The following is a 13,365-nucleotide window of genomic DNA, read 5'->3' on the forward strand; positions in this document are numbered from 1 at the left end:
ATTAAATAGCCATTCAGCAAGAGTATGGAAGAAAAAGCCTACAGCAAACAAGTTGCTCTTATAACTAGGGCTTTATTTTTTTGTGGGGAGTTTTTTGGCATTGTCTGCTTGAACAAAAGCACCTCATAAAGGATTTCATTTCTTACTACAGCTCCTCATGGCCTGGCCTGCTCAGAGAACACACAGAATGTGGCCCTACCCTGGTGGGGTTGTAGCTGCAAATTCTGACCTCAGAGCCAAGTGCTGCAGGGATGCAGATAGTTACGTTTACTCAAACAAGAGCCTTTTAAATAACATGGCAAATGCTTAATGGACGGTCCTTTTACCACTGTTGCTGCTTGTATTGTAAAGGCGCATTCTAGGCCTAGCCCTTTGCACGCTGTGCTATATGGGTAATGTTTGCCCTTCAGATAAGTCAACAGCTAGACAGTTGATCCTGAGAATTAAAGAGGCTTACAGATGTCATGGCTGCAGCAGGGAGGGGACGCCTCAAAGGCTGGCTGTTTGTGTAACTGGCACAGGGGAGCGTTAAATGACACATTTGGTTACTTTTTTTTGCTCTTAAACCAAAGGCAGAATGAACTGAAGTGATGTAATCACCAGGTTTGGGGCTGAGGTTGCTGCAGACGGAAGTTTGGCATAAACATGCCAGTGAGTGATGGGGAGGGAGAATGGGCAGTGCAGGGGGTTAGTGATAATATTTAGCCATTTTCCTGCTCAGAGCACTTCACAGCCCTCATTTAATGAATTTGTGCACGTTAGAGGTGCAGAATCTGATTCCCTCGGTGGCACTGGACTTCACCGGCATGTCTCAAGTTTCAGAGCTGGGCTTCGAAGTTCCTGGCTACGTGTCTTCCACTGAGATCACTAGCCCGTGCCTTGGCTCATGTCCTCAGAACACACCATGCCTCTTTAAGGAGAAATCCTTTCCGCTACACTAGCTTTCCCCTCTGTACTTCTCATGTCAGCCACATGACCTAAGTACAGTACAAGAGTATGATATTAGTCTAGACCCATAGGCACCTAATTAATTTGAAGATTGGGGCCTAACACCTTTTGGGAGGCCCTGGAGCATAGTGCCCAAGCCTGGTCCTGTTGAAGCCAATGGGAGCGGGAGCAGGCCACAGGTCACCTCCTGGGAGAGTCCGAAGAGCCAGATGCTCCTTCAGTAAGTGGGTATGAAGATGTATTAGAGAAGTGATGCGGGGAAACTTCTGTACCACCTGCCTGGCTCTAGCCACTGCTCATGTCATTCTTTCTTCCAAAAGCCCCGCACCTCAGCACCTCCTGGCAAATAAATGTGGATAATAAATAAGCAAGAGAGCATGCAGAATCAGTGCAGGCTGAATGAATTTGCTGTGGCCCAAGGAGAAAATACGTGGGAGCAAATCGTGGAAGTAAATGGATCTGTTGCCTACATTGTTGTATAGATTCAGTGCTGCAGCGTCACATAGCCCAAGCCTTGTGACTCTCAACATCCTCTCTTCTTTTTCTCAATACATAGGTCGCACTGCGCAGGCAGTTGCCGTTCGAGCCAAGGCATTTGGATTCAGTGTGATATTTTACGACCCATATCTGCAGGATGGGATAGAGAGGTCTCTGGGCGTCCAGCGAGTCTACACACTCCAGGACCTACTATATCAGAGTGACTGTGTATCTTTGCACTGTAACCTTAATGAACATAATCACCACCTTATCAATGACTTTACGATTAAGCAGGTAATTTACCTTATCTGGAGAAGAAAGAAGATCATTTTATGGTTCTTGCTGCAAACCCAGAACACTATAATAGTGATGATACCAGTGATGATTTTACCTTTGAGAAGTTAGTTACATCTGTCTCTTGCACATTATGTACCAGGTGGTAGCATTTTACTAGGTAAGAGAGCCCCTTCATGCAGTTGCTGAGACAGAAACTGGAGCCTGTTTTGTTTGACATTACAAACTAGAGCTTAGGCTTTCTAAGTAAAAGCCTTTGTGAGTAAGCAAACACCAGAACCTCCTTGCTAGCTTGGAAGGTTTTCTTTTGGGGTTAATCCTACACTATGCAACCTTGCGTAGTCAATATGCAAAACACGTGTTCAGAGGTAATCTTTTCAGCAAGGAAAATACGCCTGTATTTACCATATAAAGTGTTCTGTGATTCTGCATACAGTGCTTGTGGCTTGGAAGATGTCAGTAGGGGAGGATGCTACCTACTGTAGCATTTAAATACATTGTAGTGAGACGTGAAGAGTAATTGGATAACAATATTGAATATTTTCTTATTTCCTCCTGGATTCCATTAGATGAGGCAGGGCGCATTCCTAGTAAACACAGCACGCGGCGGGCTTGTGGACGAGAAAGCCTTAACTCAAGCCCTGAAGGAAGGAAGGATACGAGGAGCAGCGCTTGATGTGCATGAATCAGAGCCATTTAGGTAAACAATGGTTTGTTGTTTTTTTTAAATTAAAAGCTACCTATACATAGTTCAGTTAATTCACTTTTCATCTTACAAGTTATTTTAGCGCTCACATTTATTCCCATTGACACAAGCTCCCACGATTGGGCCCTGTGAATGTTGAGCCTAGAATTCCTAGAGCTGTGAAACAGAAAATACAGTAGGCATTGTTCTAGGACAGAGGTGGGCAAACTATGACCTGCGGCTGCCTGGCCTGGTGCTCTGGGTGGTGCAGCTGTAGCCACCAGTGCTCCAGGCAGCGCAGTAAGGGGGCAGGGAGGGTTGGATAGAGGGCAGGGGAGTTCAGGGTGGTGGTCAGGGGGTACGGGTGTGGATACTGGGCGGGATGGTCAGAGCGTGGGGAGCAGGGGGGTTGAATGGGGGCAGAGGTCCTGGGGAGGCAATCAGAAAGGAGAGGGGGGGTTGGATGGGGCAGTGGGGGCAGTCAGGGGCGGGGGGTCCGGGAGCAGTCAGGGGACAGGGAGGGATGGATGGGGAGGCCGGACCACACCTGGCTGTTTGGGGAGGCACAGCCTCCCCTAACCGGCCCTCCATACAATTTCGGAAACCCGGTGTGGCCCTCAGGCAAAAAGTTTGCCCACCCCTGTTCTAGAATCAGTAATCCAAGGAAATCTTGATACCATAAATAATTTAAAATTTTGGTTTAAAAACAAAGTTGAAAAGGGACTGTGTCAGGTTAAAAGTCATGTTTCATTACAAAGAATGTTCTGCTGGACAGTGAAAAAAAAACATGAAGATTTCACTTTCCAACACTAGCACGAGTCTGCTACGTTTGCAATGCAGACACTACAGGAGAATGTTTGTTTATAAATGCAAATGAAAACTGTTACTGCAAATCACGGACATATTTCTGGTGAGGTTTTGAGAAAGCTTTTTCTTTATTTACATACGTATAACTCTATACAAACTTACAAACTCAAGGGTTCAAATGACCTGACAGTGTCTCTTCAAGTCTAGAGCATTAGTGACTTTGTTCCTTCAGTCCATAGTGCAGGAGAAGAGAGACCCTGCTGGAGACAGATGAATTATTGTTGCTGCGAGGGAGACGCCCAGTCATTTATCTCCTCATTAATACTAGTGATGGAAGTATTAAAATCAATCATCCAGCAGGTTTATAAAAGGCTGTCAAATCCACCTGCTGTTATTATCACAACTGCTGGTTTTTAAATTTTTCAGCACTGATGCAGAGTCCAAAATGCCTACTGAAGCCTCATACTAAAGCAGCATTTCAGCACCTCTTCCCTCAAAGCCAGACACCCCTCAACAGTTTCAGATCAGAGGGAGAACCTATGGTGTTCCATGTTCACTACATGTGGCTGTAAATCATGTGGCTAGAGCAGAGTGGCTTGCATGTTAAGGAAGCTGGCCATTAGATTTTCACGATTTGTAACTTTCACCCTGATTTTTCATGTTTACATAGTTTTGCTCAAGGCCCATTGAAAGATGCTCCTAATTTAATTTGTACTCCACACACTGCTTGGTACAGTGAGCAGGCATCCTTAGAGATGAGAGAGGCTGCTGCTACTGAAATCCGTCGCGCAATCACAGGTATCTAACTCTGTCTTTTTATCTTACGCATATTCTAGTTAGCTTATGTTTGTTTTGTAATAGGCAGCATGAGTCAGTGGATTGGACAAGGAGCCAGGAGACCTGGTTTCTAAACCTGGTTTTGCCAGAGTCACTGTTACGTTGGACAGCTCATATGTGGCCCAATTGAAACAGGTGCCTAGCACCCACAGCTCTTACTGAAGTCAGTGGGTGTGCATCATTACCCCCATTTTACCGGTGGGGAAGGTATCAAGCCCTGAACCTCTCCATAACTTGTGGGAAATGATCCTTACTCCCTTTGTAAAGCACTGTCAGCCGATAAGTGTTATTGGTATTCCACACAGTGCAGTTTTATGACCGGCACAGCTCATGGCTGCCTGGCTGACGCAGTCCATGTGTAAGTAGGGGTCATTTTAATCATTGCCACTTTTAAAGCAACAAACCAAGACTGTTGAAAAATAACCTTTGATGTCCCATGCTCTGATAAATCAGAATAATTGTGCGGTGACTGCCAGAGGGCTTTGGTGTCCCAAGGCCTCCGGGCACTTTAACCATAAAGAACTATATGTCCCAGCTAAACCCCACAGTCACCGTAGAGCAAAAAGGAAATGGCAGAGATCCAGCCCCCAACTTCCCGCACGCCTGTGGAGCAGGTAACATGAGCACACGATTGAGGAGGCCAGGAGGGCTTGAGCCTTAGCCAACAGTATTCCACCCAGTCACCCAGCGTTGACGAGAAGAAGGCTGCGCCCCAGCAACCAGTGTAACCTAGGGCAGCCATGAGGTTATACTGGAGAGTGCACTGGGAACCAGCTAGCCCTAGATCAGAGGACTACAAGGGTAACATAAAGCCCCCTTTGCCCCAAACCCTCGATCTGTGGGTCTTGCTGCAGGCACAGCTGAACTTAACCCAAGAATTGGGCCCATTGTATGTATATATAACATGACAGCAAAACTTCGGCTCTCGCTCTTCACCTTGCAACTGAAGTTATTTATCTTAGGTGGGGCCAAAGCTTCTTGCCTAGACGCATCTCTGAAAGCAGCAGAAAGTCAAGTCCCAGGGCTTTTCTTTTTTCCCACAGTAGAGGCACAGCAGCCCGCTATGCTGAACGGCTAGTCTGGCTCCAAAAACACTGCTGCATTCTCCAAACCGTTCCACACTGTTTGTGGCATGTGATTTTCCTTCACACTAACCATCGCAGTAGAAATCAGGAAACAGTAGCTCATTGTATCTTGATAAGGCCATAAGTTGCTTAACACTTTTTTAACTTTAAGAACTATATTCCAGGTCGCATCCCAGAAAGCCTAAGAAACTGCGTGAACAAGGAATTCTTTGTCACATCAGCCCCATGGTCAGTAATAGATCAGCAAGCACTTCATCCAGAGCTCAATGGTGCCACGTACAGGTAAGATGGAGAAAAGTATTTTCACAACTGTTTTATACAGACTGGAATTCCATATGCAGTGACAATGCTGCTAGTAACTATTTCTAAATAAAACCTCTGTGGATTTGACTAGGTAGAGGAACTGTGTGTGTAGTCATTCAGCAGGCGTTATCAGCACTGCTCAAGTTACTTATTCTGTAGCAAGCTTAGTTTATTTTACACATGTATTCCTTTGAGACGTCACAGCAGCTGCTAAAGTGCATCTCCATAAATGGCCCATACACAGAATCTCTCTAGGTTTGTTCTGTACTTCTGTCAAAGGGCTTCGGGCAGTCTCAAGCTAATCTAGCCAGTCATACCATGCTCATTACCGTGGCATAAGACGTGGATGGAAAACTTGAGACTGTGCATTATTCTTACTAAAAATACCCCCAAGACTTTTTATAAGGAGCTTTGGAGCTTTTGCAGAGCAGGGGCTGGAACAATCAGAAATACTTACAAATAAAAATATAGGCACTGTACAGGAAACAGCCTGTACCTTTTATTCCCACAGACAGAAGTGTGAGGGTGGGGGTGCTAGGGGAGTGTATCCGGGGAGGAAGATGGGCTTTGAGGCAAAGACTCAGAGTGCAATAAAACACAAATAGGCACAGGATTTTGAGAGAGAGATACTCAGCAGAGGCTTTGCCATATTACTTCTAATATCAGCACCATGCTATACATTAGTAGTCTGATATGTTGTTGGGATACTGTTGGGTCAGCGACTAAGGCCAAGATTTTCAGAGGTAAGAGGCTTAACACTAGCCTTTTAAATCCATATTGAGACACCCACCAGTTTCCAGGTTTTAGTGTCTTGGTTTTAGGTGTATAGAAACAAGGTCTTACAAAACCCAAGGCCATGATTCCAAGATTTAAAAAAAAACCTCCCTGTGTTTATTTTAAATTAATAGACATTCCCCAGCAGTGTTTGTAACCAGAATACTGCAGCATGATCCTATTGGGATCCGGGCAGAATACTGCAGCATGGTGGTAGGGAATGAAAACTGGAAAATGAAACTGATTTCCCAATTTTCTTTGTCCAAACTGAGAGAAATGCAAAAAAAGTAATTAAATGTCATAAACAGCGGAAAGTAAATAAGGCTTTTAAAGTGCTTCCCGTTTCCGTGTAAGCTGGGTTTAGTAACCAAGGTTACTGTGTTTTATGACGATACAATTTGACAGCGTCCCTGTTTAAGTGGATAATTCTACTGGAAGGAGGTGTCTGAAGATGAGACTAATTCTAGCACATATATCCTCCTAGCTTCTATGGGCCCTCCCACGGCACACATACTAAGGAACCCACTCAGCCAGATTATAAAATCCATATGTGGGGCCAGATCCTGGCCTTTGTTATAGCTGCTTTGCATTTCACAGTGGCACTTGGCTACTGAGTGCTTGGCCAAGGCTGTATCTTATTCCATTATGGGGTACAGCTTAATTGTACAAGAAAATGGTATCAAAATAGAGTTGTTCATGTTTGTATTATTTTAAAAGGGAAGGCAATTATAACAATCAGTAAAATGTCCATAGCCAGTTGTGTAGTTAACTTATGCCGCAGTCACCAAAGGGGGGAGGAAATGAAGGAGTAAAAGGGTCTGTTTTTCAACTCTGTATGAAACGCTCATAATTAAGCATGAATGAGCCAGTTCAGACAACGGAGGTGTCATACACAGTACAAAGCAAATGTTGGGATACATTCCACTGTTGCCTGGAGCAACTCATTTTATTTGGACTATCTACAAAACTAGTCATGACTCTGCTGGAGAATATAGAATTTAGCATCAAAAAGAAGCCAGAACGTCACACTTGGGCCCTCTCGTAATTGCATTGAGATGTGCCATCTCAGGCTGTGTAATGTATTGTGCTTACAGGCTGTTGCTTTCTGTTTAACTTACACCATTTTTACAGTGTGTACCACACACACTGCTTATTGTGTAACACATTTAGATACAGTGAATCAGATATGTGTACTCTGAACATATGATGTACAGCACAGATTGCTAACAATATATTTTCATTGGTGTAGATCAGCCACTTTTGGAGTATGCTTGCCCACTGTAAAGTATGAGCGCATTTTTCAGGTGTAGCAGTAGAGGCCAGGATACCAGGTATTTTAATGAGATGCAACATGTGTGTGTCCACAGCGTGTGTTGGGTGAGTTGGTTTGTTTTTGCTCATGAGCAAAGTTAACATTTGAAGCCACAACTTGGAAAATATGGCCAACATGGATCAAACTTGTGGCCAACGTGGATTTTAACTTTTTAGTTGGTCTAAGTTAGGATCAAGATCCTTATGCCAGTGGACCTAAGAAGCCATAATTGACAATGGCCTTTTCTTCCCCTATCAATTAGGATGAAACCATCTACTTCCCTTCTCACCTTCACCTCTGAGTTCCATGTAAGTCTAACCCTGCTCCTAAAATTTCTTATCCACCATCTTTTCTTTTAGCTCTTGCTCTCTCCACTTCATACCAAAGCTACTATTAACTTCATCCTAATGGCTGCCTCTTCCTCCTCAGTCTCTTTGAGCTATGTTGTCACTTCGGTAGAGTCTGTTGCATCCCCTTCCTCTGCACTTTGCTCCTGGAACACCCTCAGCTCTTTCCTTTGTGACTGCTCCTCTGATGGAAGGGACTTCATACTTGGCCCTTGCTCTGGTTTTACACTTGCTCTTTGATGCCTTAGTTTCAGCTCTACCCTTCATACTGATTACTTACAGATCTTTCTCCATCAGCCTCATCTTGTATTTCGTCCTGGCTGTCACATTTTCTTTGCAAGCTCAGCATCAGTTCTGCTCTCCATCTACATCTCTTCATCATGGTTGAAAATGCCACCACTCTCCAGCACCTAAGCGAACCATCATGATTTTGCTCTTGCTGCCTCTCCCCTCCCTCCACCTCAGGATTCTAGTCTTCTTTCTTTCCCTCTCTAACATCTGTCCTGTCTCCTCCATCTCTGATCCATGCCTTGATTATCTCATCTCGTCTACTGTAAACTCCACTAGTCTGCCCTCTGTGTTTATCACCATATGCCCCGCCAGATTGTGACTGCATTATCAGCTCCTACCCCTCTTTACTGGGCCCATCATTCTTCTTCTTCATACTAAGCTCAAGTTATTTGTCCTTGCCCCTGTTTCAAGGTTCTGCATCGTTCCCCCTCTGCATACATCTCTCATCTTACCAGCCCTATCGCTCACTGTGCTCCTTCCTACTCTCTTGGCTTTGCACCATTTGTTAGCCCCATGCCTGAGCACAAACTGTGCTCTAGATCCTGGCTTCTGATACAGCCCCCCCACACGTGCTACTGCACTGGTTCAAATCAGACCATAAAGCTGCCCTAATTAAACAGCTGAGGAGTCCCCATCGTGGAGAGGTTCTGGAGGAGGCATGGTTAATACGTTGCTACTTTCTAGAACCTGGCTGGCATAATAGCTGCTATCTCACAGCGACCACAATACTCAGTCTCTCCCATCCCACTGTAGCTGCACTATGCTCCCTGCAGCCCAGAAATTCTCCTAAGCATTGCTAGCACCTACCTCAGCTAACCCAAAATTCCTTCCTATATCTAACATCCCTTGGCCCATGTTTTGCACCCTTCCCTATAAATTTAGCCATTGAAATGTTTTCCTGGGCCTTTAAAGCAGTGTCAGATTTTCCAGCATAACAGTTGATTGTGCATTAGTTTTCATGCCGTTGGACCAGGTTGCATTAAGAGGTGTTTGCTACACCTGTCACATCTTATATGAAAAATAAGCTAACAGACTTTTTTATTCATCAATCCGAGTTAAGAATATTTATGGGTAAAAATATGTTCTCATAACCTTCAGCTGTCCACAGATATATCAACTTCACAGCCACAGTAGAATACAAGCTGTGTTCAATTTATTTCGTTCCCACGAAACATTTAGCTGCATAAGTGCATGGTTCAAACTGTTAAAGTGACACTTGTAAAAGTCGGCAACTTATGTCCTTTTCAGAAGACTGACTTCACTGAAACGTTTCAATTTGAACTGGTCCACCAGATGTTTTTCCCTTTAGAAGAGATTACGCTAATATCGTTAGAATATCTTCTTCTGCTTGTGTGTCTAGGTCATACAGCACACCTGGTGTACGTTAGGGAGTTTCATTGCACTCCCTGTCACATGCAGCCTGCTGCCAGGCTACATTCTTGTATCATAAAATGTTTCTCAGACGATGCATTAACATGAAGCCAGTAGAGTTATTTGGATCCTTCCTAAGTGAGAAGCTGATTTCTATGGTTAAAACAGCTGAAAAAAACATAATGGGGTACTTGTAGTGTCAATAGGAACGCTCAGCTTGACACTATGAATTAATTTAAAAAATAACACATGAAGCCTATGTGCTAACATAGAGTAACGTGCAAAGTTAAACACACCTGGGCCTTTATCCTTAAGGGATTGCAGCTAACTGGCTGGCAAGATGCAAGACAAAAAAAAAAAAAAAGGGTGGTGAAGTATGATACCTGATGGGGAAGGAAGTCTTGGTTGCATTTTAAATGCATTTATTCTTCTTTCCCCCCCCTCCCCTCCCCTCCCCTCCCCTCCCCTCCCACCAGTTTTACCCAATTCAAATAGAAGTTTTTTCACTTCTTGCCTTATTTCCTGCTGGCTGGGCATGGGAATTGTTCCTTAGCTTACAATGGTAGTGCTGCTTTCAGAGACTGATCTTCTCTGCACTAGGAGAGATTAACATGGAATAATGCCCTTCACTGCATCAATGCAGGAGTAAATAAAGTTTGAAACATTATATAAACACTTTGGTAATGACTAATGCGGAAAGCATTTTCCTCCTACTTTTTCACCCCCCACGGGCTAGTGATTTTTTTTTTTTTTTTAAATAAAAAGAGTTCTCTTCTTCACCTATTAAAGTCTTCATCAGTTACAAGGTATGGCTGTAACTCACACAAGTCCATATTCAGGGATCTTTTCACATCATCAGTTCCTAGTGGCCGCTAGTGCATCTACCTAAGGACTTTCAGGTTCTGTATAAAGGCTAAAGCCTCATTCCATTTCCTTGTAAATTTCTCATTTAAGTAGTTTTGTGTCAAGGGCTACTGCAATGTTTTTGCCTCAAAAAATTCTTGATGGAGGTATGTAATCAGTCTACGGGGTGAAGGCTTGTTTGCATGACTGTTACTATCGCTACACCAGTGGATAGAGACTACACCAGCTGCAGTTAGGGAGAAACAAACTGACCGTAGCTCCCATGAAGTGATTTGGAAAATCAATCAATGTTCACTGCCCTATGTGGACTATTTTACTTCAAAAATTAGTTCAGCTTTAAGCTTTTGATCAAACAGCAGGGTTTTTTTTTTAAATGCATTAGGTACTAGAATAGTTGCTGCTTGGTGTAGTGAATTACAGACACTACTACGCAGTTAGCATATATTGAGTGAGAAAAACTCTTAGCTGCCTTAACTCCTTCCAAAACACAGGTAATTTGTTCTGGTCATTCCTTCTACAGTATTTTTGCATAGTGGTGTCATTAACTGTTTCTTCCTAGATATCCACCTGGCATGGTCAGTGTTGCACCTGGAGGGATTCCAGCAGCAATGGAGGGCATCATACCTGGAGGCATTCCCGTTACCCACAATCTTCCAACAGTGGCACACCCTTCCCAAGCTCCATCTCCTAACCAGCCCACAAAACATGGGGACAACAGGGAGCACCCTAATGAGCAATAGCAGCTAATTCAAAAATTATTCAATAAACTTGGGACCAAGAGACATTGGAAAAAAGTTATACAGGAACTAAGAAAGGAATTTGATACAATATTTGTAATGTTGATTTTGGACAGATGCATCATTGATGTTCCAGTATTAAACTACAATGCGATAGCAGTCAAGACTGGGGAGAAACCCTGAAGAAGTCACCTGCTTTACTGAAGTGCTGACAACTAGGATGATATACATTAATGATCAGCTTCGGTTACTGTGTGTTAAGTTTCCTTCATCTGTGCATCAGTCACAAGAATAAAATAGATTTCCCCTTCTCAGCCCTTGGGAATAGCAGGGCCTATTCACCTGTATTTACAGCAATGCCTCAAGCAAACCGTAAGAAATTTAAGAGGAAACCATCATGTGGCTTCAGCCTTTTCTTTATTCACTTGTCCGGTTACCTCTTTTTACAGGAGGAGAAAATACTGGCCTAGAGATGAGAAGAAAACAAATGTCTTGGTGCAGTCCTAGCTGGCCAGTAATATACATTGAAAGTTCTCTTTATAAAGTTTAATTATAGCCATTCAGGCCAGGAAGGTTAGGATGGGGGGGGAAAGGTGTCAGAGTTAAATAGCTCCCCTCTGATCATATGAAAGAAAGGTTTCTCTCATCTGACCGACACACTGAATAAAGTAGCTGTAAATTCAGTATGCCCCCCTCAGTGATGCAAAAAAAAAAAAAAAAAAAAGTATTGAGTTTCACACACTATTTGTACTCAAATATATTTTCTCAGTTTTAAATCTGCAGCTATTTTATTGAGTGCAAATGTCTTGAACTGGAAAGGGTTCAAGAAAAATAATGTTGCATTTCCTTATGTCTCAGGAAACACTTTTTATGGTAACTTGTCAGACTGTCTATGAACAAAACCCACTTTTTTAGACATTGATAAGAGTCTTCTTTTCTTCACGTGATATTTTATACAAGGACACTTCAAAAATGTGTTATTAGATGTGACTGATTTTAACAAATCCTATTAGATTTGTATCAACTAGTTACATGTTATATTCATAGTCTTTTGTGAATCATCGCCTTTTTGTTTAAAAAGATGGCCTGTTTTGAGCCTTTGTATGGGGGGGGGGGGTAACATTCCTGTTTCTGTGACAAAAAAAAAATCTTAAACTGTCCCAAACAAAGAACAATGGCTATCAGAAGAATGTTTTGTTTTAGTGTGTTACCGTTATTGTATTTGTTTATTGTGAAGGTGGACATTTAGCGTTCAGTGCAGTTTTCAATAAAAAGTGATAAAATTTCTATAATTTCTGAAATGTAGAGCCCTCAATGCAATTTTAATATGGTTAAAAATAGAAACCCTTTGAGAATGTAAAGTAAGTTATGCTGTTATGATCACATGTATTAGTACCCACCTCATAAAAAGACCTCATGGCTGCACAACTCACAGTGAGGTAGGGCAGATCTTCAGCTGCTGTAAATTGGCAAAGCTCTATGACAGTTTACACCAGCTGAGGATCTGACCCTAAATTTCTACTCCACATGTAGATATTTATAATTTAGAAATGCTGGAGAAACTAAATTTAACCTTGCTGATTCCTTAGTCAGTTCAGTTTTAGAAAAACTTGCCTATGTTACCTTCTGCCCCATGACTTTTTACTTTTCAGAAAAATAGGCACTTTGGATACATACCTCGCTAATATTTAAATTCTGTGCAACTTTCATTTAACCTACATATTCAAGAAACTCACCATCATGAATACTGTGCTTTGGGAAGGAGCTAGCTCTTAGCTGTACAACCTTTTAATAAGCGTTAACACTTATCTACACTAGACAGAGAAAATGTTAGCAAGTTTCTGGAGAATCAAGTTTAAGCCTGACTGAGCACTAGGCAGCTTCAAACTTCACTGCATGGAGGGCCCATCCTTGTATTACTGCAGTGCCCTTTTAAAATGAATCAATGCCAACATCAACTTGAATAGATGGGGCAAATAACGACATGGGAAAAAACAACTGAAACCAAAATTTCTAGTAGTTACAAAACTGTATTTTTGTTTGTTTTAAATTAAATGGAAAGCTATTTACCAGCTTCAAACATGTTACAAAGAGGTCACATTTCATAGCTGTGTGACTATCCTTTTGTCAATGATCTAACAGAGCAAGTATGAATGATTATCCATAAACACCAGCATAGAGAAAAACCAGGAGAATAAAACAGGTTAGTTAGAGAGGACATTTGGGAAACACG

General features: G+C 42.6%; 1 protein-coding gene across 2 annotated transcripts in view; it reads left to right on the forward strand.

Moving 5' to 3' along the window:
* Positions 1-13,229, forward strand: part of CTBP2 (C-terminal binding protein 2) — a 76,797-nt gene extending 63,568 nt beyond the window's left edge. For both annotated transcript variants that reach the window (XM_077822934.1, XM_077822935.1), the window contains 5 exons: positions 1,505-1,719; positions 2,289-2,419; positions 3,882-4,009; positions 5,298-5,415; positions 10,955-13,229. In XM_077822934.1, coding sequence (XP_077679060.1) covers positions 1,505-1,719; positions 2,289-2,419; positions 3,882-4,009; positions 5,298-5,415; positions 10,955-11,135 — 773 coding nt within the window. In that variant the 3' untranslated portion in view covers positions 11,136-13,229. The remainder of the gene's footprint in view (positions 1-1,504; positions 1,720-2,288; positions 2,420-3,881; positions 4,010-5,297; positions 5,416-10,954) is intronic.
* Positions 13,230-13,365: the final 136 nt, after the last annotated feature.

Source organism: Eretmochelys imbricata, chromosome 7 (genome assembly GCF_965152235.1).
Source record: "Eretmochelys imbricata isolate rEreImb1 chromosome 7, rEreImb1.hap1, whole genome shotgun sequence".
Lineage (NCBI taxonomy): Eukaryota > Metazoa > Chordata > Testudines > Cheloniidae > Eretmochelys > Eretmochelys imbricata.